Source organism: Amblyraja radiata, chromosome 4, assembly GCF_010909765.2.
Source record: "Amblyraja radiata isolate CabotCenter1 chromosome 4, sAmbRad1.1.pri, whole genome shotgun sequence".
In the NCBI taxonomy this organism is placed as follows: domain Eukaryota; kingdom Metazoa; phylum Chordata; class Chondrichthyes; order Rajiformes; family Rajidae; genus Amblyraja; species Amblyraja radiata.
The window spans coordinates 81863552-81891480 of record NC_045959.1 but is presented as its reverse complement, the minus strand read 5'-3'; the positions used below and the strand labels follow the sequence as shown (position 1 = coordinate 81891480).

General features: G+C 45.0%; 1 protein-coding gene across 1 annotated transcript in view; it reads right to left on the bottom strand.

Annotated features, from left to right (window-relative positions):
* LOC116972335 (acetyl-coenzyme A synthetase, cytoplasmic-like) overlaps window positions 1-27929 on the bottom strand; it is a 64335-nt gene that overhangs the window by 5630 nt on the left and 30776 nt on the right. The window contains exons 10-16 of the mRNA XM_033019840.1: window positions 18945-19078; window positions 16467-16599; window positions 12867-12923; window positions 12675-12755; window positions 9598-9706; window positions 6081-6149; window positions 3202-3378 (exon numbers count right to left, since the gene is read on the bottom strand). Coding sequence (XP_032875731.1) covers window positions 3202-3378; window positions 6081-6149; window positions 9598-9706; window positions 12675-12755; window positions 12867-12923; window positions 16467-16599; window positions 18945-19078 — 760 coding nt within the window. The remainder of the gene's footprint in view (window positions 1-3201; window positions 3379-6080; window positions 6150-9597; window positions 9707-12674; window positions 12756-12866; window positions 12924-16466; window positions 16600-18944; window positions 19079-27929) is intronic.

Genomic DNA, 27929 nt, shown 5'->3' with positions numbered 1-27929 from the left:
CACTACTTACTGCAAATGGTGGCATGAAGTTGAAAGGCACTAACTGCAAATGGTGGCTTGGGTGCTTTGGCTTGAAGTTGAAAGGCACTACATACTGCAAATGGTGGCGGGTGCTTTGCCTTGAAGTTGAAAGGCACTACTTACTGCAAATGGTGGCGGGTGCTTTGCCTTGAAGTTGAAAGGCACTACTTACTGCAAATGGCGGCTTGGGTGCTTTGGCTTGAAGTTAAAAGGCACTACTGCAAATACACTTACTTACTGTTTGCACTGCATATTAATTTTAGATAAAGCGCTACCACTTATGGCTGTGATTTTTGGCCATCTTACTCAGTCCCCCCTCCGCTGAGCAGGTGCAGAGAATTCTTCCCATCAATGAAAAATAAAAGTGTTATCAGTGTTTAAAAAATGTTCAGAATCTCTCTCCTGTCAATCACGCCATGAAAGCCACACCTTTTCCGGTGGGAGGGGTTATAAAACCCGGAAGTGTGGGTGTGGCTCAGTCTCTGCATGATTGGGGAGGGAGAGGTCACGACTCTGTCTGAGCTGTGTTTCAACTGAACACACTGAATGTCTATTGAACTGTGAGTTTGGTGTTTTGTGTGGGTTTTATGGTGGTTTCACCCTGCATGAAATGGTATGAAGCTGCATTTGAATTTGGTGGCCTTGCACCCTGCTTGAAGTGGTAGGAAACTGCACTTGAATTCGGTGGCCTTGCACCCTGCTCATAGTGGTAAGAAACTGCACTTGAATTTGGTGGCCTTGCACCCTGCTTGAAATGGTAGGAACATGGATTTGAATTTGGTGACCTTGCACCCTGCTTGAAATGGAATTTCAAGGAATAGTCATGAGTCAACTGCCAGCCCTCCAGCCGTGAGTGAGCTGCCAGCAGATCAGGCTTGAGGGAATGAGCTGCCACCCCAAGAACCCATACCAGCACTCCAGAAAGCCCCCCCCCCCCCCCCCCACCACTGGCCACCAATATTGGAATTGGTGGAGAGGTGGAATATTGCATCGGGGGGCCAGCCCTCCCGTGTGAACATGGGACCCAACGGGTCCCACTTAGTCTATTGAAATATATATATCTTGTCTTAGATATATAACAAGAAAGATATCTCTTATACATCTCTTGTCATATATATATAAGGCAAGAGATATACATATTTTGTCTTGAGAAAGGGCGGGCATGGTGGCGCAGCGGTAGAGTTGCTGCCTTACAGCGCCACAGACCTGGATTCGCTCCCGACTGTGGGTGCTGTCTGTACGGAGTTTGCACATTCTCCCCGTGATCGCGTGGGTTTTCTCCAGGTGCTCTGGTTTCCTCCCACACTCCAAAGACACACAGGTTTGTAGGCTAATTGGCTTGGTATAAGCGTAAATTGTCCCTAGTGTGTGTAGGATAGTGTTAGTGTGTGTGGATCACTGGTCGGCAGGAACACTGTATTTACTTCAGAGAGATTGAAACTTAAATTCTTGCAAATCATGATTTATGACTTATCCACCATGTTCGCGCCGACCAGCCATACACTAATTCTATCCAATATGCGAGGGACAATTTACAGAAGGCAATTAACTTGCAAACCTGCACTGCCTTGTTATGTGGGAGGAAACCAGGCCACCTGAAGAAAACCTACCTGGTCACAGGGAGAACGTGCAAATTCTGCACAGACAGCACCCGTAGTCAGGATCGAACCTGGGTCTCCGGTACTGTAAGACAGCAACACTACCGTTCCTCCACTGTGCCACTCTTGTTGTGTTGTGCAAGGTGAAGGGTGGTTCAAGTCTGATGGTTGATGGGAGCAGGAGGCATGCTTGCCATAAGATCAGAGATCAAAAGAGATAGGAACAGAATTAGGCCATTTGGCTCATGACGTGTACTCCGCCACTCAATCATGGCTGATCTATCACTCCCTCCTAACCCCATTCTCCCGCCTTCTCACCATCACCTCTGACACCCGCTATAGTGATACCCCTATCCCCACATAAACTCAGGCACCTCTCTCCGTAAAATCATCTTCTCTAGAGTAAATAGTTAAAATGTCCAGACTGAGTGCAGGTAGATGGGACTAGGGGAGAATAAGTGTTCGGCACGGACTAGAAGGGCCGAGATGGCCTGTTTCCTTGCTGTAATTGTTATATGGTTAACCATATAACATATAACCATATAACAATTACAGCACGGAAACAGGCCATCTCGGCCCTACAAGTCCGTGCCGAACACTTATTTTCCCCTAGTCCCATCTACCTGCACTCAGACCATAACCCTCCATTCCTTTCCCGTCCATATACCTATCCAATTTATTTTTAAATGATAAAATCGAACCTGCCTCCACCACTTCCACAGGAAGCTCATTCCACACAGCTACCACTCTCTGAGTAAAGAGGTTCCCCCTCATGTTACCCCTAAACTTCTGTCCATTAGTTCTGAAGTCGTGTCCTCTTGTTTGAATCTTCCCTACTCTCAATCGGAAAAGCTTATCCATGTCAACTCTGTCTATCCCTCTCATCATTTTAAAGACGTCTATCAAGTCCCCCCTTAACCTTCTGCGCTCCAAAGAATAAAGACCTAACTTATTCAACCTTTCTCTGTAACTTAGTTGCTGAAACCCAGGCAACATTCTAGTAAATCTCCTCTGTACTCTCTCTATTTTGTTGACATCCTTCCTATAATTGGGCGACCAAAATTGTACACCATACTCCAGAATTGGTCTCACCAATGCCTTGTACAATTTTAACATTACATCCCAACTTCTATACTCAATGCTCTGATTTATAAAAGCTAGCATAGCAAAAGCTTTCTTTACCACCCTATCTACATGAGATTCCACCTTCAGGGAACTATGCACAGTTATTCCTAGATCCCTCTGTTCAACTGCATTCCTCAATTCGCTACCATTTACCATGTACGTCCTATTTTGATTTGTCCTGCCAAGATGTAGCACCTCACACTTATCAGCATTAAACTCCATCTGCCATCTTTCAGCCCATTCTTCCAAATGGCCAAAATCTCTCTGTAGACTTTGGAAAGCTACTTCATTATCCACAACACCACCTATCTTAGTATCATCTGCATACTTACTAATCCAATTTACCACACCTCCATCTAGATCATTGATGTACATGACAAACAACAGTACAGCTTTCTGCTGCTGGATTCCCTTATCTTCAGGCTTTCGACGTAGCCGTCTCTCTTGTCCAAAGTACCTTTGTTTTTCAGTTCATCTGAAATGGACTGAGTCAATTCTCTTCCATCCTTCAGTGTGACAAAACAGTAGATGCATTCGCCTTTCACGGGGTGAGGATGGCTCACCACTGCAACCTCCGCCACTGCACTGTGTTCTGACAGGGCTGATTCCACCTCCGCACTGCTCAGTAGATGACCTGTTGGTTTCAACAGCGGAGATGTCAAGAGATACAATGATGGAATCCACAGGGCAAGTGCTTTCTTCACAGCAATTCATCAGCGGAAGGTCGGGGAAGTTCTACACATTTCCAAACCATGAGGCTCCTTTACTCACCTGAGACTTGGAAGCCATAAGCCACATAAAACCAATACCTGCAGCTATTTCAATGGGGCCAGAGGGTTTCTTACCACAAGGGAGAGAGCTCGGGTAATCAAGGCCAGAGCTCCCTCGATGACCAAAGAGATAGAACAGAACAGTGCAGCACTAGAACAGGCCCTTCGGCCCATATTGTCTGTGCTGAACAGGACACCATCATTTATCTACTGGCATAAGGAATAGTAGAATTAGACCATTCGGCCCATCAAGTCTACTCTGCCATTCAATCATGGCTGATCTATCTCTCCCTCTTAACCCCATTCTCCTGCCTTCTCCCCATAAAATCTGACACCTGTACTAATCACATAACTAAATATCCCTCCAATACCCGCATTTCCATGTTCCTATCTAAAATACCACTAATGTATCTGCTTCAGCAGTGTTTTCCAGCACTCACTACATTCTGTGTGGAAAATAAATTGTCCTGCACACCTCCTTTAAACTTTACCCCTCTCATCTTAAAGCTATGCCCTTTAGTATTTGACAATAGAGAATAAAATAAAACAGAAAAAAGGGGTGCACTGCAGATGATGGCTGAAAACAAAATCAAGTGAGAATCAAAAGGAAATAAAGTGATCTCAAGTAGATTATGAAAATAATAATGCTATAAACATAAGAAGCAATCTAAAAAATGACCACAAGTAGCAGTAATAAAATGAGCCAACAAAGAGATCTACTCAAAGTAAGTACATCAGAATCTACAGAAGTATTGCAAGTAGTTTAGTTTAGTTTAGAGATACAGAATGGAAATAGGCCCTTCGATGAATGATCACCTGTACAGTAATTCTATCCTACACACCAGGGACAATTTACAGAAGCCAATTAACATACAAACCTGCACGTCTGTGGAATATGGGAAGAAACTGGAGCAACCGGAGAAAACCCACACGGTCACTAGGAGAAGATGCAAACTCCGTACAGACCGCACCCGCAGTTAGGATTGAACCCGGGTGTCTTGTACTGTAAGGCAGCAACTCTACCACAGCTCCACTGTGCCACCCAAAGTTACTGCAGAAGCCTCACCAAAGAATATTGGAGGGGCTAAAAATTGATAAAGAGATGTACAAGAAAGGCCAGCTATATTTAACACGGGTAAAACAAGTGTTCCCAAGGGATTGCATCCTGGGTTGCTAAGAGAATTAAATATTGAAACTATAGGGGCATCGTCCAAATATTCTTTGAAGAGAGATGGCTTGAGGTTAACAAAATGGCAAATATTACATTTTTGTTCAAAAATATATGTTGTGGTAAACATGGGAACTACATATCAGTCAGTTTATCCTTGCTAGTGGGGAAATAATAGTCAATGCACTATTTGCAGTCACTTGCACAAATGTGGATTGATTAGGGAATGTCATCATGCCAAATATGTGTTTAACTAACTTTGATGGGGTTTCTAATGAAGTAGCGGAGTAGATTAATGAGGGAATTGAAGTGGACTTTCAAAAGAGGTTTGATAAAGTGTCACATAATTAGCTTGTTGTTAAGATTGAAGTCTATTCAATAAATGGAGCATGAGGACTATCAGTTTAACTGCAAACAGAGAGGCGTACTGAATAGAGTCATTGAGTTACACAGCATGGAAATAGACCATTCAGTCCAACTTGCCCATGCCGACCAATGAGCCCATCTAAGCTAGACCTATTTGCCCACATCTAGCCATTATACTCCTAAATCTTTACTATCCATATACCTGTCCAATTATCTTTCCAATGTTATTCATGTACCTGCCTCAACTACCTCCTCTGGCAACTCATTCCATTCACCATGTGAGTGAAAAAGTTGCTCCTCAGATTCCTATTAAATCTTTCCCCTCTCACCTTAAACCTTTGTCCTCTGGCTCTTCAGTTCCCTACTCTGGATAAAAGACTTTGTGATTCACCCCATCAATTCCTCTCATGGTCTTATACGCCTGTATAAGATCACTCCTTGGTCTCTTGCACTCCGAGGAATAAAAGTCCTAGCTTGCCCAATCTCTTCCAAAACTTCAGGTGCTCGAGTGTGGCAACATCCTTGTAAATCTTCACTGCACTCTCTACAATGACACCCTTCCCATGGCAGGGTGACCAAAACTGACCGCAATACTCCAAATGTAGAAACAAGGAACTGTGGGTATTGGTTTACCCAAAAAAAGGACAAGAGGTACTGGAGTAACTAAGCAGGCCAGGCAGCATCTCTGGAAAACATGGACAGGTAACATTTCAGATTGGGACACTTCTTCAGAAGTAGTGGGGTGGGAGGGGGGAGGAGCTAGAAGAGAGGAGGGCAGGACAAAGCCTGGCAGGTTGCCATCATCTTTCCCACAATAAAATTGTTAAAATATCAGTCATTGGTTTCAAAGGGCTTGAGGTAACCTAAAGAAATTAAGGTTGACCGAAAGAATGTGAGGTTGTCTTTTTTTAAATATATAGCCAGAGGGTCAAATATACCCTCACGCTGAGAACCTGAAGGATAGGTGTTCAGGAAGAACACACCACCTGAATGAACATAAAGCCCGTTGTGAGATGAAGTTAACATTTCTACCTGAAACATTGAGCATGTCGTCTATCCTTCCTGTGATCCAGTAATAGCCATCCACATCTCTCCTGCAACCTGCACAATAAAGCTTTCTGTGAGAAAGTCACCAAACTGGAAAAGAAAATCATTTATTATCCACACACACAAGCCGACAACTTGTTGAACAATAGCCTGAACATGTTTATGAGTTACTTTAAGTCACATTCAAGCTTCAGAAGGTAACTTCATAGAGTCATGGAGTCCAACAGCACAGAAACGGACTGTTCAGCCCAATACTGGCCAAATTAAAGACACCATAAAATAGAGGATCCCTGCACTTGTCAGAATTGCTTAACCCTTGTCAGCTGAAATTTTACAGGCTTTGGATGGCGCCAGCCAGTCCAGGCTCAGACTGGTATAGAAACATAGAAACATAGAAATTAGGTGCAAGAGTAGGCCATTCGGCCCTTCGAGCCTGCACTGCCATTCAATATGATCATGGCTGATCATCCAACTCAGTATCCTGTACCTGCCTTCTCTCCATACCCCCTGATCCCTTTAGCCACAAGGGCCACATCTAACTCCCTCTTAAATATAGCCAATGAACTGGCCTCAACTACCTTCTGTGGCAGAGAATTCCAGAGATTCACCACTCTCTGTGTGAAAAATGTTTATCTCATCTCGGTCCTAAAAGATTTCCCCCTTATCCTTAAACTGTGACCCCTTGCCCTGGACTTCCCCAACATCGGGAACAATCTTCCTGCATCTAGCCTGTCCAACCCCTTAAGAATTTTGTAAGTTTCTATAAGATCCCCCCTCAATCTCCTAAATTCTAGCGAATATAAGCCGAGTCTATCCAGTCTTTCTTCATATGAAAGTACCTCAAGGATAGATTCTGACATCCCAGGAATCAGTCTGGTGAACCTTCTCTGCACTCCCTCTATGGCAATAATGTCCTTCCTCAGATTTGGAGACCAAAACTGTACGCAATGCTCCAGGTGTGGTCTCACCAAGACCCTGTACAACTGCAGTAGAACCTCCATGCTCCTATACTCAAATCCTTTTGCTATGAAAGCTAACATGCCATTCGCTTTCTTCACTGCCTGCTGCACCTGCATGCCTACTTTCAATGACTGGTGTACCATGACACCCAGGTCTCGTTGCATCTCCCCTTTTCCTAATCGCAGGTATGCAGGATGTTGAGGGGTCCAGGTGTTCTCCTTGTTTCTCCTAAATTGATAAAATGTATAGCAGTTTTGCAAACGAACCCTAAATGCATCATTTTGATTGGATCACTGCAAGGGCATTGTAAATAGTATAAATAATGTTGCAAGACAGTCATCTTGTTAATTGATGATTGGTCAAACTGTTGAGCCTTGGAGAAACTGTTTGAATCTCAGGGCACATGTTTCAATGTTTATTCTTGTTTGCTTCATTCTCGAACTTTCTTCTAAATACATTATATTGGTTACTGTATTATTGGGTTGGGGAAATGTCTATCATGTAAGTTGTTAATTGGTATCTGTTATTGGACTGTAGAGAGACCACCCCCATGTGGTTCGGCCCCTCAAGGTTCGGGGACCAATAAAAGGCCGCTCCCACGAGGTCCTGTGTCGATCTTCTGGGAGTGCACTTAGGACTGCGTGACCTTCTGGAGTGTCTCTGCTTGCACGAGGCTAGGAGGGCTTGGCCAGGCAGATACGAGGATCGAACCCGCGGTGGTTAGGTACAGTAGTGGAGAACTGTTATCGTGTTTTTCCAAAATAAAGTTTAGATGCGCAAGTGCTTGACTCAGTGGTTTTTGACTGAAACTAGACTGGGGGGAAGCTTAGAACGAGCTATTTACACATCCATGCCAACCCTTTAGCCAATCTGCACTAATCCCATTTGTCTGCATTGGGTCCGTATCCTTTAGCGCCTAGTCCTTTTTAGATGTCTGTCCAAATACCTCCTAAACATAGCATTTGTATCCGTTTCCACGTCTACTCTGGCAGTACATTTCAGATATCAACCACCCTGTCTGTAAAGAACTTATCCATCAGATGCGCAGAAAGTCAGTGACAGAGTAACTCAGCGGGTCAGGCGATATCCCTGGAGAACACGGTTAGGTGACATTTCAGGTCGGAGCCCTTCTTCGGAAGGGCCTGAAGAAGTCCTTAGAAGAGTCCTGATCCAAAATGTCACCTATCCACGTTCTCCAGAGACACTGCCTGATCAGCTGAGTTACTCCAGCACTTTGTGTTTTTTATTTCTAAACCAGCATCTGCAGTTCCTTGTATCTCCAGATGTACAAAGTTTGGATCACTCAAAATTGTTACCTTATGTTGAGGATAAATCTTTGACAACACTTAAAAACAATCAATAAGCTCCACCTCTCCATCCCAAATGTCTTCCCATACCATTTCTTATATTTTTAAGTGCACACTGCTGTGTACCAAGTATCTCTGGTGCAGCGATTACTTCTTGTTCCTGTCTAATCTAGACCCCATGCAATTTGCTTACAGGAAGATACATCTACAAAGAATGCCATCAATCTGAAGAAGGGTCTTGACACAAAACATCACTCATTCCTTCTCTCCAGAGATGCTGCCTGTCCCTTGAGATAGTATTCTCAAGGATCTCGCTTGGGATGACAATTGTTCAGCTCTAGACAACCTGAACCTGCAGAGTGGTGAACACGGCCCAGTCCATCCCAAGCTCATTGCACCTTTCCATCCAGTCCATCTTTACAGTGCATTTCATCAAGAAGACTGCAAGTATCATCAAGGATACCTGCCACCCTGGCAATTCCCTTTTCTCTCTTCTGCCTCCTACAGATAATTGAAAGCCCAGATATAACAACGGTTTTTTTCCCCATTGCTATCGAACTCCTGAAACAATCACCCCTGTCACACCCACTTCCCGGAGATGTTACCACATACTCTTACTCTTATCTCTACCTCATTCGGTTATTAGAGTCATAGAGACACTTATTGCATTTTAGATTTTTTTTTTGCAATTCCTCTGGTACTTGTGAATAGTTCAAGTGCCAAGACCAGAATTTAAATTTCCATTTGCAGTAAGAAAATATTTCAAGCATATAATAATTTTGGTGTGTGTGTGTGTGTGTGTGCGCGTGTGTGTGCGCGTGTGTGTGCGCTTGTGTGTGCGCGTGTGTGTGTGCGTGCGTGTGTGTGCGTGCGTGTCTCTCTCTGCGTGTGTGTGCGTGCGTGTCTCTCTCTCTCTCTCTCTCTCTCTCTCTCTCTCTCATTGGTTCCAAATCCTTTGAAATTGGTTGTCAAGTCCAAAGGAACATCACTCTGCTCTGAAATATATATAAAAGCATTCTGTTGTACCTGCAGAAAACATCTCAGGATTTGACTTGTAAGTGGCTTTGGAATTGAAAGGTTCTTTTTGCATTAAGGAAGTGGAATATAAATAACTTGATCACACAGCTTCAAATCAATCCCCAGGAATCACCAATCAGACATGGTGGTCGATTCAATCAATTACACAAACCTACATTTAATGCATAGAATAATTGAATGTAAAAATAGTGGTTTACTATCTCCAGTCAGGTAAAATCCCGGGAACTGTTTGAAATAAGTTGTCTCGAAGCGTTCGTTGTCCCCGTACACTGTGCGCAGTATAGATGGCCAAGGCTGCTTGAATACCTGCAAACAGGATAACAAGGATTTGAAGAAGGGTCGAGACCCGAAACAATACTATTCATGTTCTGCAGAGATGCTGTTTGACCTGCTGAGTTACTCCAGTACTCTGTGTTCTTTTGTGCATTAACCAGAATCTGCAGTTCCTTGCCGGACGGCATCACCAAATGGCTGCCACGCCAACATTCTGTCTGTCCATTCCTTCTTTGTTGTTTGCTAGTATGTGTTAAATGTATGTTTTAGTGTTCTTTAGCTTGTTTTATGTGGGGGTGGGGGCGAGGGGAGGGGTTGGGGGAAACTTTTTTAAATCTCTTACCTCAACAAAGATGAGATTTTTTTTCGTATTGTATCTCCGTCCGCACTGCGGCCGAACATCCAGGTGTTGGTGGCCTTTGCTGGAGACCGACTTCGGGAACTCCAACCACAGGAGCCTGCAGACTTACCAACATGGAGCCCGCGATCCTGTCGGGGATCGACTTTGGACTTTGGACTTTGGAGCTCTAAGCGTCAACATCATGAAGCTCGCGGTCTCTGGTTAGAGATGGACTTCGGGAGCTCTAAGCCGCAGGAGCTTCGACCGCCCCAACACAGGAGCTTCGATCGCCACAATGGCAGATGGTTCGACTGCCCCGACCGCGGGGGAATAAAGAGGAAGAAGATTGGACTCTATTGCCTTCCATCACAGTGAGGAATGTGGGGAATCTGCTGCGGTGGGTGTTTATGTTTACTTTTATGTAGCTGTGTGTCTTGTTGCTTTTTTTTAGTATGGCTGTATGGTAAATCGCATTTCACTCTACCTAAATTGGTACACGTGACAATAAATTGACCTTGAAAACCTCTTTGAAACTTGTTTCTATAACTTGGTATCGTGTTTGGCACAAAGATTGTGGGCCGAAAGGCACTGCCCCTGTGCTGTACTGTTCTATGTTCTATTGTCTACCCTCGATATATTACTCAGTGCTTCTACTCTATCTCTTCCCTTCATGGATTTTATACACCTCTATAAGATCACCCCTCATCCTTCTGCGCTCCAAGGAATGAATGCCTGGTTTGCCCATCCCCTCCCGACAGCTCAGGCCCTCACATCTTGGCAACATCCTCCAAAATTTCTTCTGCACTCTTTCCAGCTTAAAAACATCTTTCCAATAGCAGGGTACCCAAAACTGAACACAATACACCAAATGCCTTGTACAACAGTAACATAACTTCCTAACTTATATATTCAATGATAGACACAAAACGCTGGAGAAATTCAGCAGGACAGGCAGCATTTCTGGAGGGAAGGAATGGGCGGCGTTTCGGGTCGAGACCCATCTCCCTGACTGATGAAGGCCAATGTGCCGAAAGCCTCTTGACCAATGTAATCAAACCTCATTTTGTCGGGAAGGAATGTTCACCCCCCACAACTCTCACCACAAGAGAAGTGGCTGTACTATGACTGAGTGCCCTTGGAAGAACCTCTTCTTCTTGCATATGTCAACTTGTTCTATTTGATCTTGTTTGTGCACGTCGGGTTGATTGCATTAGTCAAAACAGGGTGGTCCACGTGAAGGTTGCAATCTCCCATTCCCATGGAAGTACTACACTAATACACTATAACTTCAGTGGTTGCAAATACAGCATTATTGATCTCAACCGTGTCAAGCTGTGGTTCTTCTTTGCAGAGCATATCGATCATTAATGCTGGACAATATTTCAGTCACTTTGAAACACCTCCAATGTGTTACACTTGCTGGCTGTAACACGTAACACAGGTCCACCACCTTTGGTTCCAGAGCTTTGCTGGATTATCCGTTTTGCCGGCCCAACTATGATCATGGCCCAACTAAGGATCAAACGGTACCGGAACGGTCCGCCCAGGGCGCCAGGGGAGCCGAGATATCGGCCCGCAGTGTCAGCCTTGGAAGTCGGCTTTGGGAACAGATCTGCCTGCTCTGGCCGGGCAGGAGTTCCAGAGACCCGACCGCAGGAGGAAGATTCAATGTCCAGATCAGCCGTGGAAGTCCCGATGAGGTCGAGATCACCGGCCTAGGCGCCATATTTACAGGGAGACTGCCAGGGGGATTTCAAGACCCTCTCATAATTTTGTCCGGATTAAAGATGATGTTGGACCACCAGCCAATTGCTGGAAAATTAGAGGTGGACCTGTACTTATTTTAATGTATTACAAACTGAACATCAATATATTACTGGTCATAGTATCTTTTGCCCACCAATACTTATGCAGAATGGAAGAAAAGCATTCAGAAGTTAAATACTTGCTTTTATACCCTTATCAGACCTCTCAGAAACATCTCAAAAACTATTTGTAAGCAGTGAATTGTTGTTCAGCTTTGTTACACTGAAGCATTTTTGCATGAGTAAGTTGTAATCTCATAGAAAATAAATTGTTACAAGCTTACAACGTTACCACGTTGCCAATCACCAAAGGACTAATAACTTGTTGATGGACACAGAAAGCTGTAGTAACTCAGCGAGACAGGCAGCATCTCTGGAGAGAAGGAATGGGTGATGTTTCAGACTGGTTAGGGATAAGGGAAACGAGAGATTAGGGAAAGAGGCCATTGTTAGCTGTTTGTAGGGTGAAAACAAGAAGCTGGTGCGTCTTGGGTGGGGGAGGGATAGAGAGAGAGGAAATGCCGGGACTACCTGAAGTGAGAGAAATCAAGATTCATACCACTGGGCTGTAAGCTGCCCAAGCGAAATATGAGATGCTGTTCCTCCAATTTGCGTTTAGCCTTACACTGACAATGGAGGAGACCGAGGACAGAAAGGTCTGTGTGGGAATGGGAAGGAGAATTAAATTCTCCGGCAACCGGGAGATCAGCACAACTTGTTAGTCTGTTTCCAGCCGAGGCTGTGTTATGCCGCCTCTCATTTACAAACATGTACTCTCAAACATGCACCGCCGAGCGAGATATTTGTTAGCTCACTGGGTTAAGGAAGCACAGGCCGACCACGACCAAGAACTTACCAAGTATCCTTCAGCTTCTCCCTGCAACTCCTTCCCGTGTTCATTCAGAATGGCAGGGAGGACGCCAAAGAAGGGAAACGTCTGGAAGGGTGGGTGGGATAACGTGAAAACAGACAATTAATAGAAGCAGTTTGGGACGGAAAAGATGTAACTCAAAAAAGAAAATAACAATTTGCCAGTTGTGATGCTTACAGCAGATCCTGGTTTCAGAGGGGTAGCAGCTGGCAATGGTGTCATCATTGGACCTCCCTGTTCACACAAAGCAGACAATAAGGTGTAGCTGCATGCTGGTCTACCGCACAGTAACTTTAAGGCTACATTGCTGTAACAATATATTCTGCACTCTGGTATTTTACACCTCGTACTTGTGAATGGCTTGATTGGGCCCCATATCTAAGGAAGAATGTGCTGCCGTTGGAGAGGGTCCAGAGGAGGTTTACGAGAATTATCCCAGGAATGATTGGGTTAACATACGATAAGCATTTGACGGATGAACATTGAGCATTTGACGAGCATTGTACGCTCTGGAGTTTAGAAGGATGAGAGGGTGCGTCATTGAAACTTACCGAATTGTGAAAGGCCTGGATAGAGTGGATGGTGGAGAGGATGTTTCCAGTAATGGCAGAGTCTAGGATTAGAGGCCACAGCCTCAGAATAAAAGGAGGTACCATTGGAAAGGAGACAAGGAGGAATTTATTTAGTCAAAGGGTGGTGAATCTGGGGACTTCAATGCCACAGAAGAGAAGGCTGTGGAGGCCAATGGATAATTTTACAGCAGAGATTCATAGATTCTAGAATTGTGCAGGTGTCAAGGGTGTGCAATTCATTTCGATAGACTACCGAGCAATGCTCTTATCTTCCATCGACACTTGAGCAATTGATCTTCTCAGATATTTAATATGGGCGTAGAAACAAAGAACTGCAGATGCTGGTTTATACCAAAGATAGACATTAACTGCTGGCATAAAACAGCAGGTCATGCAGCAACTCTGAAGAAAGAGGTTGGGTGACGTCAGACTGAAAAAGGGTTCCGACCCAAAAAGTCACACATGCTTTTTCTCCAGAGATGCTGCCTGACCCGCTGAATTACGCCAGCACTTTGTGTCCATCTTTAGCTAATCCGGGTCATCATTTGTGCAAAACAGTGGTGCAGCTAGAAGAGCTGCCGCCTCACAGCAACAACAACAGCCCATGTTTGATCCTTTGCCCTGGCGCTGTCTGTGTGGAGTTTGCATGTTCTCCCTGTGACCATGTTGGTTACTTCCGGATGCTCCAGCTTCCTTCCATGTTCCAAAGACATACGGGTTTGGAAGCTAACGGTAAATTGGGCCTGGTGTATAAATGAGTTGGAATGAAGAATTTGGATGAAGTGGATGGGACTGTAGGGAAAACACTTTATGTCCACTTTGATGTATGACTGCTTTGAAGAAGTTCTCTTTGCTTTTTGATCGAGAATAGTATGGAGGATAGAACTAGTGTAAGGGTGATCGCTGGTCTCCGTGGACTCAGTGGGCCAAAATGCCTGCTCTATCCCTAAACTAAACTAATCTAATCACAAAAAAACACCCGTTTCAGAGTGACAATAGTAGAAGCAGGCAAATCCCTGGCTGCCTCTCACTAGTCGAGACCGGAGGAGAGGAATAAATGTAAACAGGTGAATACTTAATTACTTCTTAATTAATTTTCAGGGACTGGACATTGTTGGGCAGGCAACTGTATTTAGAGTTTGTTTATTCTCCCTGTTTGGAGTTTGTACGTTCTCCCTGTGATGGCGTGGGATTTCTCCGGGTGCTCCGGTTTCTGCCTGCACTCCAAAGACGCACAGGTTTATAGGTGTATTTGGCTTCTGTCAATTGTAAATTATCCCTCGTGTGTCGGATAGTGCTAGTGTATGGGGTGATCATTGGACGGCGTGGAATCAATGCGTCGAAGGGCCTAATTCCACACTGTATGTCTAAAGTCTAAAGGCAATAAAACAGGACCAGTGTAGGATTAGTGCAAAGCGCTGCTTTATGGTTAGCACAGACTGGAAGTGTCTGTTTGTATATTGCATGACTCTATGATTCTCCATTTACCTCAAAGTTAGTGGTGCGTCCTTGTGATGAATTGAAGACAAGAAGCTTTGGCTTCCTACGTTCAATAATCCATGTGAAAGATTTTGTAGCCGAGCACACAAGTGATCTCATCACAAATGCTGTGTGCGCGATGATGTGGCAGGAACAGCGAATTGAGAGTTGGCGCCTATTTTTATCCTCATGCTAACTCCCTGATCTTAGCCAAGCTATTGTGGGGGATGTTGTTTGGAAGCCAGGAAGATGAATCAGTTGGAGAGAAAATTAGTTCCCTAATCACAATGACGCAGCGGTAAAGTTGCTGCCTTACAGCGCCAAAGATCCGAGTTCAATCCCAACTACGGGTGCTGTCTACACAGAGTTTGTACATTCTCTCTGTGACCACTTGGGATTTCTCCGGGTGCTTCAGTTTCCTCCCACATTCCAAAGACGTGCAGGTTTGTGCCTAGTGTGTAGAGCAGGACTAGTGTATGGGTGTTCATTGGTCGTCACAGACTTGGTGGGCCAGAGGGTCTGTTTCCACGCTGTTTCTCTAAACTAATCTAATCTAAAAAACACCCGTTTCAAAGTGAAAATTGTAGAAATTGTACAAATCACTGGCTGCCTCTGACTCGTCGAGGCAGGAGGAAAGAAATACATTTAAACAGGTGAATGCTTAATTACTTCTTAATTCATTTTCAGGGTCTGGACAATCTGGAGTAGGCCTGTGTTATTGTCCATACCAACATTTCCTTTAGAAGGTGGTTGTGAGCCACGTTTTGTAATCATTGTTGTTCTTCTGATGAAGCTACTTCCACAGTGCTGTTGGGGACGGAGTTCTAGTATTGAGACATGCAGCAATAAAACATCTGTAAACACATCTCTAAATCAGAATAGTGTGCAACTTAGTGGGAATCTTGCAAGTGGTGGTGTTTCATTCAAGTCCTTCTTGATGGGAGAGATCGTGGGTTTGGAAAGTTCAGTCAATAAAGCTGATTCGGTTATCGCTATGTCATTTGGCAAATTTTTTGGAATAATAGGTACTGTCGGTGATGCTAAAATTCCTTTGTTTTTTTTGTCAGATTCTCAAATAACACTGTCACTAAAACTGTCAAACCAGGGTGGAAATATCAATGTCTAGAGGCCATAGCTTTAAAGGGAATGTGTGGGGCATGTTTTTTATTAAACACAGAGAGTGGCGGCTACCTGGAATGCTCCACCAGCAGTGGTGGTGAAGGCAAATACGACAGTGGCATTGAAGAGCTTTTTGGATAGGCACATAGATATGCAGGGAATATTCGGTTATGGATCATGTGCAGGCAGAAGAGATTGGTTTAATTTGCATCATGTTCAACGTGGACATTAGGGCTGTAGGGTCTCTTCCTGTGATGCACTGTTCTATGCTCTAAATAAGCCCCTTTGGGTTTGTGTGAAATAGGAATAGAACTTACAATAAGATATGGTCACAGGAATAACGTGCAAACTCTGTACAAACGGCAATGTGGTCAGGATTGAACCTTGCGTTTCCAGTACTGTGAGGCAACAGCTCTACGAGTTGCACCACATTGCCACCATGTAATATCTTCAACAATAAGCTGCTAAATCTAAAGGTTTTCAAATTCTGAAGGAGAATCATGCTAAAAATATCTCTAAACTGTATGCCGGGGATAAAAAAAAGGATCGGCAACCATCTTGGGCTCGTCCCCACATAAAGAGGATGGCTCTTCAACAGAATATTTACCGTTTCCGTCTGCCAAAAGGTGTCCATGATGGGACAACGGCCATTCCCAATGACATCATGGTACCATGTCCATGCCTCAGGGTTAATGGGCTCTCCAGCACAGCCCAAGATCTTCAAAGACTCAAGGTTGAATCTGAAGAGGTGAAATTTTAAAAAAATGTTTCCCAGAGAGAAAAAGATGGATTTTTAAATCACACAAAATACCTGGAATAAAACCCCCCAGAAAACCAAGATGCTGCCCAAGCCAAGGGGCTCTCTGCATTCTGGTCGCAGAAGCGGATCTGTAATCATTTATCACAATTGCTCCACTCTTTTAAACCTCTACTCCAACAGATCTGTACACTGTGGATGGCTTCTTTGTAATCATGTATAGTCTTTCTGCTGACTGGATCGCATGCAGCAAACCTGCATGTCTATGGAATATGGGACCAAACCGGAGCGCCCGGAGAAAACCCACATGGTAGAAACATGGAAACATAGAAAATAGGTGCAGGAGGAAGCCATTTGGCCTTTCGAGCAAGCACCGCCATTTATTGTGATCATCCACAATCAGGAACCTGTGCCTGCCTTCTCCCCATATCCCTTGATTCCGACAGCCCCTAGAGCCCTATCGAATTCTCTTTTAAATTTATCCAGTGAATTGGCCTCTACTGCCTTCTGTGGCAGAGGAATCCACAAATTCACAACTCTCTGGGTGAAAAAGTATTTTTTCATATCAGTTTTAAATGGCCTCCCCTATATTCTTGGGACTCCCCCAACATTGGGAACATTATTCCAGGCGGTTCCTTTAGCTTGAGTTCCCTTATTACAGTAAGTCTGGTTCATTGGACAACACTAAATCGAGAATTGCCTTCTCTCTGGTAGGCTCCAGTACAGACTGCAATAAGAATCCATCTCGGAGGCATTCTACAAACTCCCTTTCTTGGGATCCAGAACCAACCTGATTTTCCCAGTCTACCTGCATATTGAAATCTCCCATAACCACAGTGGCATTACCTTTGTTACATGCCAGTTTTAACTCCTGTTGCAACTTGCACCCTATATCCAGGCTACTGTTTGCAGGCCTGTAGATAACTCCCATTAGTGTCTTCTTACCTTTACAATTCCTCAATTCTATCCACAATGACTGTACATCGTCAGTCCCTATGTCACCCCTCGCAGGGGACTGAATTTCATCCCTCACCAACCGAGCTACCCACCTCCTCTGCCCAACTGCCTGTCCTTTCTATAGGACGTATAACCCGGAATATTCAGTTCCCAGTCCCGATCCTCCTGCAGCCACGTCTCTATAATCCCCACAATGTCATATCTACCAATCTCTAACTGAGCCTCAAGCTCATTCACTTTATTTCTTATACTTTGCGCATTCATATATAATACTTTTAATCCATTATTCACCTCACCTTTCACATTGGTTCCTATTTCACTTGGCCATACTCTCCTATCCCTTCGTGAGCTTTCTGTCCCATTAATTCTGGTGTCTTTCTTAACTTTTCCTAAACTGTCCCTTTAACTTTGTATTTCCAAGGGGAGAACGTACAAACACCACACAGACAGCGCCCATAGTCAGGATTGAACCCGGCACTCTGGCGCTATGGGGCAGCAGCTCTGCCACCCTTGTTCTAACCTTGTTCACCACAGCACTGAAACTGTTAGTTAGTGAATGCCTGATGGTGAATGCTGTTGAAGAACTTCTCACATGTTCATATGGTAAAATGGTCGGGTCATGGGGAAAGTTGTAGAACAGAAGTAACTAGAAGTACAGGTACATAGTTTCCTGAAAGCAGCATCACAGATATATAGGGTGGTAAAGAAGGTTTTGTTGCATTGGCCTTCAATGGTCCATTGGGTTTGAATATAGAGGTAAGGATGATCTGTTACAGTTGTATAAGACATTGGTGGAGTATTATATTCAGCGATGGGCGGAAGGGCCTGTTTCCATACTGTGTGACTCTATGTCTCTTTGACCACCAAACAATCTCAAAACCGGCAACTTTCCAGGGAACAATAATAATAATAATAATGGATGGGATTTATATAGCGCCTTTCTAATACTCAAGGCGCTTTACATCGCATTATTCATTCACTCCTCAGTCACACTCGGTGGTGGTAAGCTACTTCTGTAGCCACAGCTGCCCTGGGGCAGACTGACGGAAGCGTGGCTGCCAATCTGCGCCTACGGCCCCTCCGACCACCACCAATCACTCACACACATTCACACACATTCACACACAGGCAAAGGTGGGTGAAGTGTCTTGCCCAAGGACACAACGACAGTATGCACTCCAAACAATGTCAGGTAGATTCATGGGCCCAAAGACACTGTTTGACCAAGGACACAGTTCATAAGTTCATAAATTCTAGGAGCAGAATGAGGCCATTTGTCAATCTCCTCCTTTAAAATATCCACTGACTTGGCCTCCACAGCTGTCTGTGTGTTATACACACAAATGGTCACATGAAGACCCATTGCCTTACTTTCTTACGGGTTCCTCTCCGAACTTCATCAGCATTCTAATGACAGTGGGTGCGGTGTAGAGCTTCGTCACTTTGTACTTTTCGATCATCTCGTACAGCCTCCCCACATGCGGATAAATCAGCAGACCCTCAAACTAAAATGGACAGAGATTAACAGAAAATATATTTATTGGAAATTCAGATTCAGATCCAGATTCAATTTTAATTGTCATTGTCAGTGTACAGTACAGAGACAACAAAATCCAGTTAGCATCTCCCTGGGAGAGCGACATAGAATATGATTTCAATAAATAAATCTATTTGCAAATTCATCCCAGTCAAGTGCATATCCTACCTTTCTTTTAAAAAAAAAACATTTTGGGGCTCCTTGGCATCACTGGGACAAGGCCAAAGGTTGATTGCCCATCCTTAACAGTGCTTGAAGGGATCTACATGAAGGCATCTACTGGAGTCGCTGCCTCAAAAAGACAGCCAGCGTCATGAGAGACCCACACCAACTTGGCCACAATTATTTCTCTCCTGCCATTGGGGAGAACGTACAGGAGCCTAAAAACTGTAACATCCAAGTTCAGGAGCAGCTTCTTCCCAACAATCATCAGGCTATTAAGACTACAACCTCCAAATAACCGAACTACATAGACTTGGGAGCATTGTTTTTGAATTTTTACATATATAACTCTTTGCTGTTTACTATTGTGTTATTATGGTGTTTACTGAGTACTATGTTATCATATCTGTTGTGCTGCTGCAAGTAAGAATGTCATTGTTCCATTTCAGGACATGCAAGTAAGAGTTCCTTTTTGAGAAATCTATCATATCATATATCATCATCATATATATACTTTTAAAACTGTGTGTGTGTGTGTGTGTGTGTGTGTGTGTGTGTGTGTGTGTGTGTGTGTGTGTGTGTGGTGTGTGTGTGTGTGTGTCTGTGTGTGTGTGTGTGTCTGTGTGTGTGTGGTGTGTGTGTGTGTGTGTGTGTGTGTGTGTGTGTGTGTGTGTGTGTGTGTGTGTGTGTGTGTGTGTGTGTGTGTGAGAGAGAGAGAGAGAGAGAGATTGGGCCTTTGATTCCTTGGTCCGCCAAAACCAGACGCTGAAACTCCGTGATTTTTTCACTTTTCACTTTTACATTCACTCATGCACTCCTCAAAACATTTGCATATTTTTATGTACACATGTTTTAATAAAATCCCCCCCCACTCACTCATTTTGTCGCCGCCTGCTGGCCACCCACCATAACTCAGTACTCGGGGTCTGAAGCGCTCTGCTCGAAAAATGGCAACATTTTTCCCTACCGCTGGTGCCACGCCCGGCTCTGTCACGCTGCCTCAAGCCAAACATCGGATGTTCAATCGCTGCTTTTTGCTCTCGGGCAAAAATCAGCGGGGGAACAGCCAGCGTGACAGAGCCGGCGTGTCAGAAGCGCCGAGGATGCGAGGCCTCACAGTCTCTGATGGGGTCGCTTTCACAGACTTTCGGTAACAACACCCCCCTCCCCCCTCCCCTCCCTCCTCCCCTCCCCCTAGTTTTTCCACTAGTGGGAGAGTCTAGGACCAGAGGTCATAGTCTCAGAATTAAAGGACGTTCCTTTAGGAAGGAGATGAAGAGAAATTTGTTTAGTCAGAGGGTGGTGAATTTGTGGAATTTATTGCCACAGAAGGCTGTGGAGCCCAAGTTTAAGCCAGAGATAGATAGATTCTTGATTGGTATGGGTGTCAGAGGTTATCGGGAGGGCAGGAGAATAGGGTTAGGAGAGAGAGATAGATCAGCTATGATTGAATGGCAGAGTAGACCTGATGGGCCGAATGGCCTAATTCTACTCCTATCACTTATGAATTTATTGTTGCCTGCATTCAAATTCCATATCTGGCTTGGTGGGATTTGAACTCATGTCTCTAGATTGTTAGTGCAGGCCTTTGGGCAACTAGGCCCGAAGTTAACCACTACACCAGCATCATACACCATAATTTCAAGAGTGGCAAGACTGAGGTACCATTTCCTGGGATCTGGCCTCACACCCCTCAACCCAGCCACTGGGCAGGGCAAGGCTCACTCTGCAATTACATTAGTGTCAACTCTGTCACTGGGCAAGGTACCAAGATCTCAGAACGCTCAATGCATTTGTCGTGAATAGTGAAGGCCAAATTATGCCAGAATTTACATTCTGCACAACTTTCCATACGACCAGGTAAAATAAAACTTCCACAAACTCTTACCCTGTGGACTTTGGTGATCCAGCAGGTTTTCAGGACTATTGGACATCTATATAACTAAACGTCTCATCTTGAACACTTCCTGTCTGCGGCGTATATTGATTTTAGAAAAAACGCTACCATATATTGCTATGATTTTTGGCCATCTTACTCACAGTCCTCCTCCGCTGAGGCAGCCCAGAGGATTTTTCCGATCGATGAAAAATAAAAAAGTTATGAACGTTTAAAAAATCTTGAGATCAGCTGATTGGTTGCCCTCGCCTATCAATCACCATGATGAATGTAACGCCCCTTCCGGGGGGGCAGGAGTATGAAGCCCAAATGGTATGAAATTGCATTTGAATTTGGTGGCCTGCACTCTGCTTGAAATGGTTTGAAATTGCATTTGAATTTGGTGGCCTGCAATCTGCTTGAAGTGGTATGAAATTGCATTTGAATTTGGTGGCCTGCACTCTGCTTGAAATGGAATTTCAAGGAATAGCCGTGAGTGAACTGCCAGCCCAACAGCCATGTGTCAGTCAACTGCCAGCCCACCAGCCGTGAGTCAGTCAACTGCCAGCCCATCAGCCGTGAGTGAGAAAAGTGCCAGCCCACCATCCGTGAGTGAGTGAGTGAGTGAGTGAGTGAGTGAGTGAGTCAGTGAGTGAGTCAGTGAGTGAGTGAGTGAGTCAGTGAGTCAGTGAGTCAGTGAGTGAGTGAACTGCCAGCCCACCTTTGGCCTACCTGCAACCATTCATTTCGGCCCACAAGGCCCCTATTAGCCCAGAAAGTTATGAACGTTTAAAAAATCTTGAGATCAGCTGATTGGGCCTCTAGCCTGCCAATCACCATGATGAAGGTAACACCCCTTCTGGGGGGGCAGGAGTATGAAGCCCAAATGGTATGAAATTGCATTTGAATTTGGTGGCCTGCACTCTGCTTGAAATTGTATGAAATTGCATTTGAATTTGGTGACCTGCACTCTGCTTGAAATGGTATGAAATTGCATTTGAATTTGGTGGCCTGCACTCTGCTTGAAAAGGTATGAGATTGCATTTGAATTTGGTGGCCTGCACTCTGCTTGAAATGTTATTAAAATGCATTTGAATTTGGTGGCCTGCACACTGCTTGAAATGGTATGAAATTGCATTTGAATTTGGTGGCCTGCACTCTGCTTGAAATGGAATTTCAAGGAATAGCCGCGAGTGAACTGCCAACCCACCAGCCGTGAGTCAATTAACTGCCAGCCCACCAGCCCTGAGTCAGTCAACTGCCAGCCCATCAGCCGTGAGTCAGTCAACTGCCAGCCCACCAGCCGTGATTGAATGAGTGAACTGCCAACCCACCAGCCGTGATTGAGTGAGTGAACTACCAGCCCACCTTTGGACTACCTGAAACCATTCAATTCGGCCCACAAGGCTCCTGTTAGCCCCAAAACCAGTCCCAAAATGCCCGCATTAGCCCAGGAAGAACATTTTGGCCCAAAAGGCCCGTGCCAGGCCAGGAAATGTCCACAAAAAGTGCCTTTCACTGAGATTTCACTCAGATTTATTGTCCCTTCGGCCCATTAAGCATATACTAGCCCAGGAGGAGTCCCTTCGGCCCATCAGTAAGTATTCCCCTTGTAAGTATTAAACCTCAACCCAGTATTTTTCTCCCTCCCTTCATTGGCCCCCTGTGAGATCCAGGCCAGGATAGACGTTCCTCCTTCATTGCTGTGATCTGTAGAAAAAGATGAAAAATGTCTAAAATTGATTCTCCCCTTCTCTCTCTCACAGAGTCTCTCACCTGTTTTGGGCAGAATTTCTGGCAGTTTCTGAGTTGCCAACCCACCAGCCCTGAGTGACTGAGCTGCCAGCCCACCAGGCCTGAGTGACTGAGCTGCCAGCCCACCAGGCCTGAGTGACTGAGCGGCCAGCCCACCAGGCCTGAGTGACTGAGCTGCCAGCCCAGCAGGCCTGAGTGACTGAGCTGCCAGCCCACCAGGCCTGAGTGACTGAGCTGCCAGCCCAATAATCCATTTGGCCCACAATGTCCATACCAGCCCACTGGAAACCAGTCCCTTCGGCCCACAACACCTATACTAGCGCTCCAGAAAGCCACACCCCCCCCACCATTGGTCACCAATATTGGAATTGGTGTAGAGGTGGAATATTGCGTTGGGGGACCAGCCCTCACGTGTGAACATGGGACCCAACGGGTCCCACTTAGTCTAGATACTCCTATTAATCAAGCATATCTCCCCCATTTCACATTTTTACATGTTACACAGTGGTGTACGAAATTTTCCAGTGAACCCAGTCGTTTTTAGTTCAGTTTAGTTTAGAGAAACAGCAAGGAAACAGGCACTTCAGCCCACCGAGCCCATGCCGACCATCGATCATCCATTCACATGAGTTCTATATTATCCCACTTTCTCATTCATTTCACACACTGGAGGCAATTTTACAGAGACTAATTAATCTGCAAACTCACACGGTCTTTGGGATATGGGAGGAAACCAGAGCACCTGGAGGGAACCCACGTGGTCACAAACTCCTCCCAGACATAGAAACATAGAAATTAGGTGCAGGAGTAGGCCATTCGGCCCTTCGAGCCTGCACCGCCATTCAATATGATCATGGCTGATCATCCAACTCAGTATCCCGTACCTGCCTTCTCTCCATACCCTCTGATCCCCTTAGCCACAAGGGCCACATCTAACTCCCTCTTAAATATAGCCAATGAACTGGCCTCGACTACCCTCTGTGGCAGAGAGTTCCAGAGATTCACCACTCTCTGTGTGAAAAAAGTTCTTCTCATCTCGGTTTTAAAGGATTTCCCCCTTATCCTTAAGCTGTGACCCCTTGTCCTGGACTTCCCCAACATCGGGAGCAATCTTCCTGCATCTAGCCTGTCCAACCCCTTAAGAATTTTGTAAGTTTCTATAAGATCCCCTCTCAATCTCCTAAATTCTAGAGAGTATAAACCAAGTCTATCCAGTCTTTCTTCATAAGACAGTCCTGACATCCCAGGAATCAGTCTGGTGAACCTTCTCTGCACTCCCTCTATGGCAATAATGTCCTTCCTCAGATTTGGAGACCAAAACTGTACGCAATACTCCAGGTGTGGTCTCACCAAGACCCTGTACAACTGCAGTAGAACCTCCCTGCTCCTATACTCAAATCCTTTTGCTATGAAAGCTAACATACCATTCGCTTTCTTCACTGCCTGCTGCACCTGCATGCCTACTTTCAATGACTGGTGTACCATGACACCCAGGTCTCGCTGCATCTCCCCTTTTCCTAGTCGGCCACCATTTAGATAATAGTCTGCTTTCCTGTTTTTGCCACCAAAATGGATAACCTCACATTTATCCACATTATACTGCATCAGCCAAACATTTGCCCACTCACCCAGCCTATCCAAGTCACCTTGCAGTCTCCTAGCATCCTCCTCACAGCTAACACTGCCCCCCAGCTTAGTGTCATCCGCAAACTTGGAGATATTGCCTTCAATTCCCTCATCCAGATCATTAATATATATTGTAAATAGCTGGGGTCCCAGCACTGAGCCTTGCGGTACCCCACTAGTCACTGCCTGCCATTGTGAAAAGGACCCGTTTACTCCTACTCTTTGCTTCCTGTTTGCCAGCCAGTTCTCTATCCACATCAATACTGAACCCCCAATGCCGTGTGCTTTAAGTTTGTATACTAATCTCTTATGTGGGACCTTGTCGAAAGCCTTCTGGAAGTCCAGATACACCACGTCCACTGGTTCTCCCCTATCCACGCTACTAGTTACATCCTCGAAGAATTCTATAAGATTCGTCAGACATGATTTACCTTTTGTAAATCCATGCTGACTTTGTCCAATGATTTCACCACTTTCCAAATGTGCTGCTATCCCATCTTTAATAACTGACTCTAGCAGTTTCCCCACTACCGATGTTAGACTAACTGGTCTGTAATTCCCCGTTTTCTCTCTCCCTCCCTTCTTAAAAAGTGGGGTTACGTTTGCTACCCGCCAATCCTCAGGAACTACTCCAGAATCTAAAGAGTTTTGAAAGATTATTACTAATGCATCCACTATTTCTGGAGCTACTTCCTTAAGTACTCTGGGATGCAGCCTATCTGGCCCTGGGGATTTATCGGCCTTTAATCCATTCAATTTACCCAACACCACTTCCCGGCTAATCTGGATTTCACTCAATTCCTCCAACTCCTTTGACCCGCGGTCCCCTGCTATTTCCGGCAGATTATTTATGTCTTCCTTAGTGAAAACGGAACCAAAGTAGTTATTCAATTGGTCCGCCATATCCTTGTTCCCCATGATCAACTCACCTGTTTCTGACTGCAAGGGACCTACATTTGTTTTAACTAATCTCTTTCTTTTCACATATCTATAAAAACTTTTGCAGTCAGTTTTTATGTTCCCTGCCAGTTTTCTTTCATAATCTATTTTTTCTTTCCTAATTAAGCCCTTTGTCCTCCTCTGCTGGTCTCTGAATTTCTCCCAGTCCTCCGGTATGCTGCTTTTTCTGGCTAATTTGAACGCATCATCCTTCGCTTTGATACTATCCCTGATTTCCCTTGTTATCCACGGATGCACTACCTTCCCTGATTTATTCTTTTGCCAAACTGGGATGAACAATTTTTGTAGTTCATCCATGCAGTCTTTAAATGTCTTCCATTGCATATCCACCGTCAACCCTTTTAGAATTAATTGCCAGTCAATCTTGGCCAATTCACGTCTCATACCCTCAAAGTTACCTTTCTTTAAGTTCAGAACCATTGTTTCTGAATTAACAATGTCACTCTCCATCCTAATGAAGAACTCAACCATATTATGGTCACTCTTGCCCAAGGGGGCACGTACAACAAGACTGCTAACTAACCCTTCCTCATTACTCAATACCCAGTCTAAAATAGCCTGCTCTCTCGTTGGTTCCTCTACATGTTGATTTAGATAACTATCCCGCATACATTCCAAGAAATCCTCTTCCTCAGCACCCCTGCCAATTTGATTCACCCAATCTATATGTAGATTGAAGTCACCCATTATAACTGTTTTGCCTTTGTCGCACGCATTTCTAATTTCCTGTTTGATACCATCTCCAACTTCACTACTACTGTTAGGTGGCCTGTACACAACACCCACCAGCGTTTTCTGCCCCTTAGTGTTTCGCAGCTCTACCCATACCGATTCCACATCCTCCAAACTAATGTCCTTCCTTTCCATTGCGTTAATCTCCTCTCTAATCAGCAACGCTACCCCACCTCCTTTTCCTTTCTCTCTATCCTTCCTGAATATTGAATATCCCTGGATGTTCAGCTCCCAGCCTTGGTCACCCTGGAGCCATGTCTCCGTGATCCCAACTATATCATAGTCATTAATAGCTATCTGCACATTCAACTCATCCACCTTATTACGAATGCTCCTTGCATTGAGACACAAAGCCTTCAGGCTTGTTTTTACAACACTCTTACCCCTTATACAATTATGTTGAAAAGTGTCCCTTTCTGATTTTTGCCCTGTTTTTGTCTGCCTGCCACTTTTACTTTTCACCTTGCTACCTATTGCTTCTACCCTCATTTTACACCCCTCTGTCTCTACGCTCACACATTTAAGAAACCCTTTCCCTTTAACTCCATCCTCCACTATCCCATTCGACACCCCACCCCCCTTATTCAGTTTAAAACCACCCGTGTAGCAGTGGCAAACCTGCCTGCCAGAATGCTGGTCCCCCACCTGTTAAGATGCAATCCGTCCCTTTTGTACAGTTCCCCCTTACCCCAAAACAGATGCCAGTGATCTAAGAATCTAAATCCCTGCCCCGTGCACCAGTTCCTCAGCCACACGTTCAGGTCCCGTATCTCCCTGTTCCTGCTCTCGCCAGCACGAGGAACTGGAAGCAAACTGGAGATAACAACCCTGGAGGTCCTGCTTTTCAGCATTTTTCCGAGCTCTCTAAAGTCACGCTGCAGAATATTCATCCCCTTCTTTCCGACATCGTTTGTGCCGACATGCACTACCACTTCCGGATGTTCACCTTCGCCCTTGAGGATTTTCTGCACTCTGTCCATGACATCCTGGATCCTGGCACCAGGAAGGCAGCACACCATCCTCGCATCCCGTCTGTTGCTGCAGAAACCCCTGTCCGTACCTCTCACAATGGAGTCTCCCACTACAATGGCGTTGCCTGCCTTAGGCCTTTTTGGTTTTGGCTCAACAGCCCTATTCGCATCACAAGCCAGTCCGTCGCCCAGTGTAAACACCTCTTCTGTCCCAACAGCTTCTAAGTGGGTGAACCTGTTCACAAGAGGTACAACACCCGGGGACGTTGGCATTCCATGCTTCCCTCCCGTTCTCACTGTCTCCCACCTTCTCTCTTCCAGTACCTTAGGTCGGACAGCACACAAGGTCGGGATCAAACCCAATTCTCTGGCGCTGTGAGGCAACGGCTCTACCAATTGCACCATTGAGCCACCTACCAGTCACTGTGCTGTCCAGAGTTTAAAGGAAGCAAGAGATGTATATCTCCTCTTTCTTATTTAAGCTGAGGGGGAATGATTTAATAGAAACCTGAGGGGCAGCTTTTTTACGCAATGGTTTGTGGGTGCATGGAATGAGCTGCCAGAGGAGGCAGTACCAGAGAGCAGGTACTATCATAACATTTCATAGACATTTGGACAGTTACATGGATAGGATCTGTTTAGAATGATATGGGGCAATCACAGGCAGGTGGAACTAGTGTAGATGGAACATATTGTTCAGTGTGGGCAAGTTGGGCCGAAGCATCTGTTTCCATGCT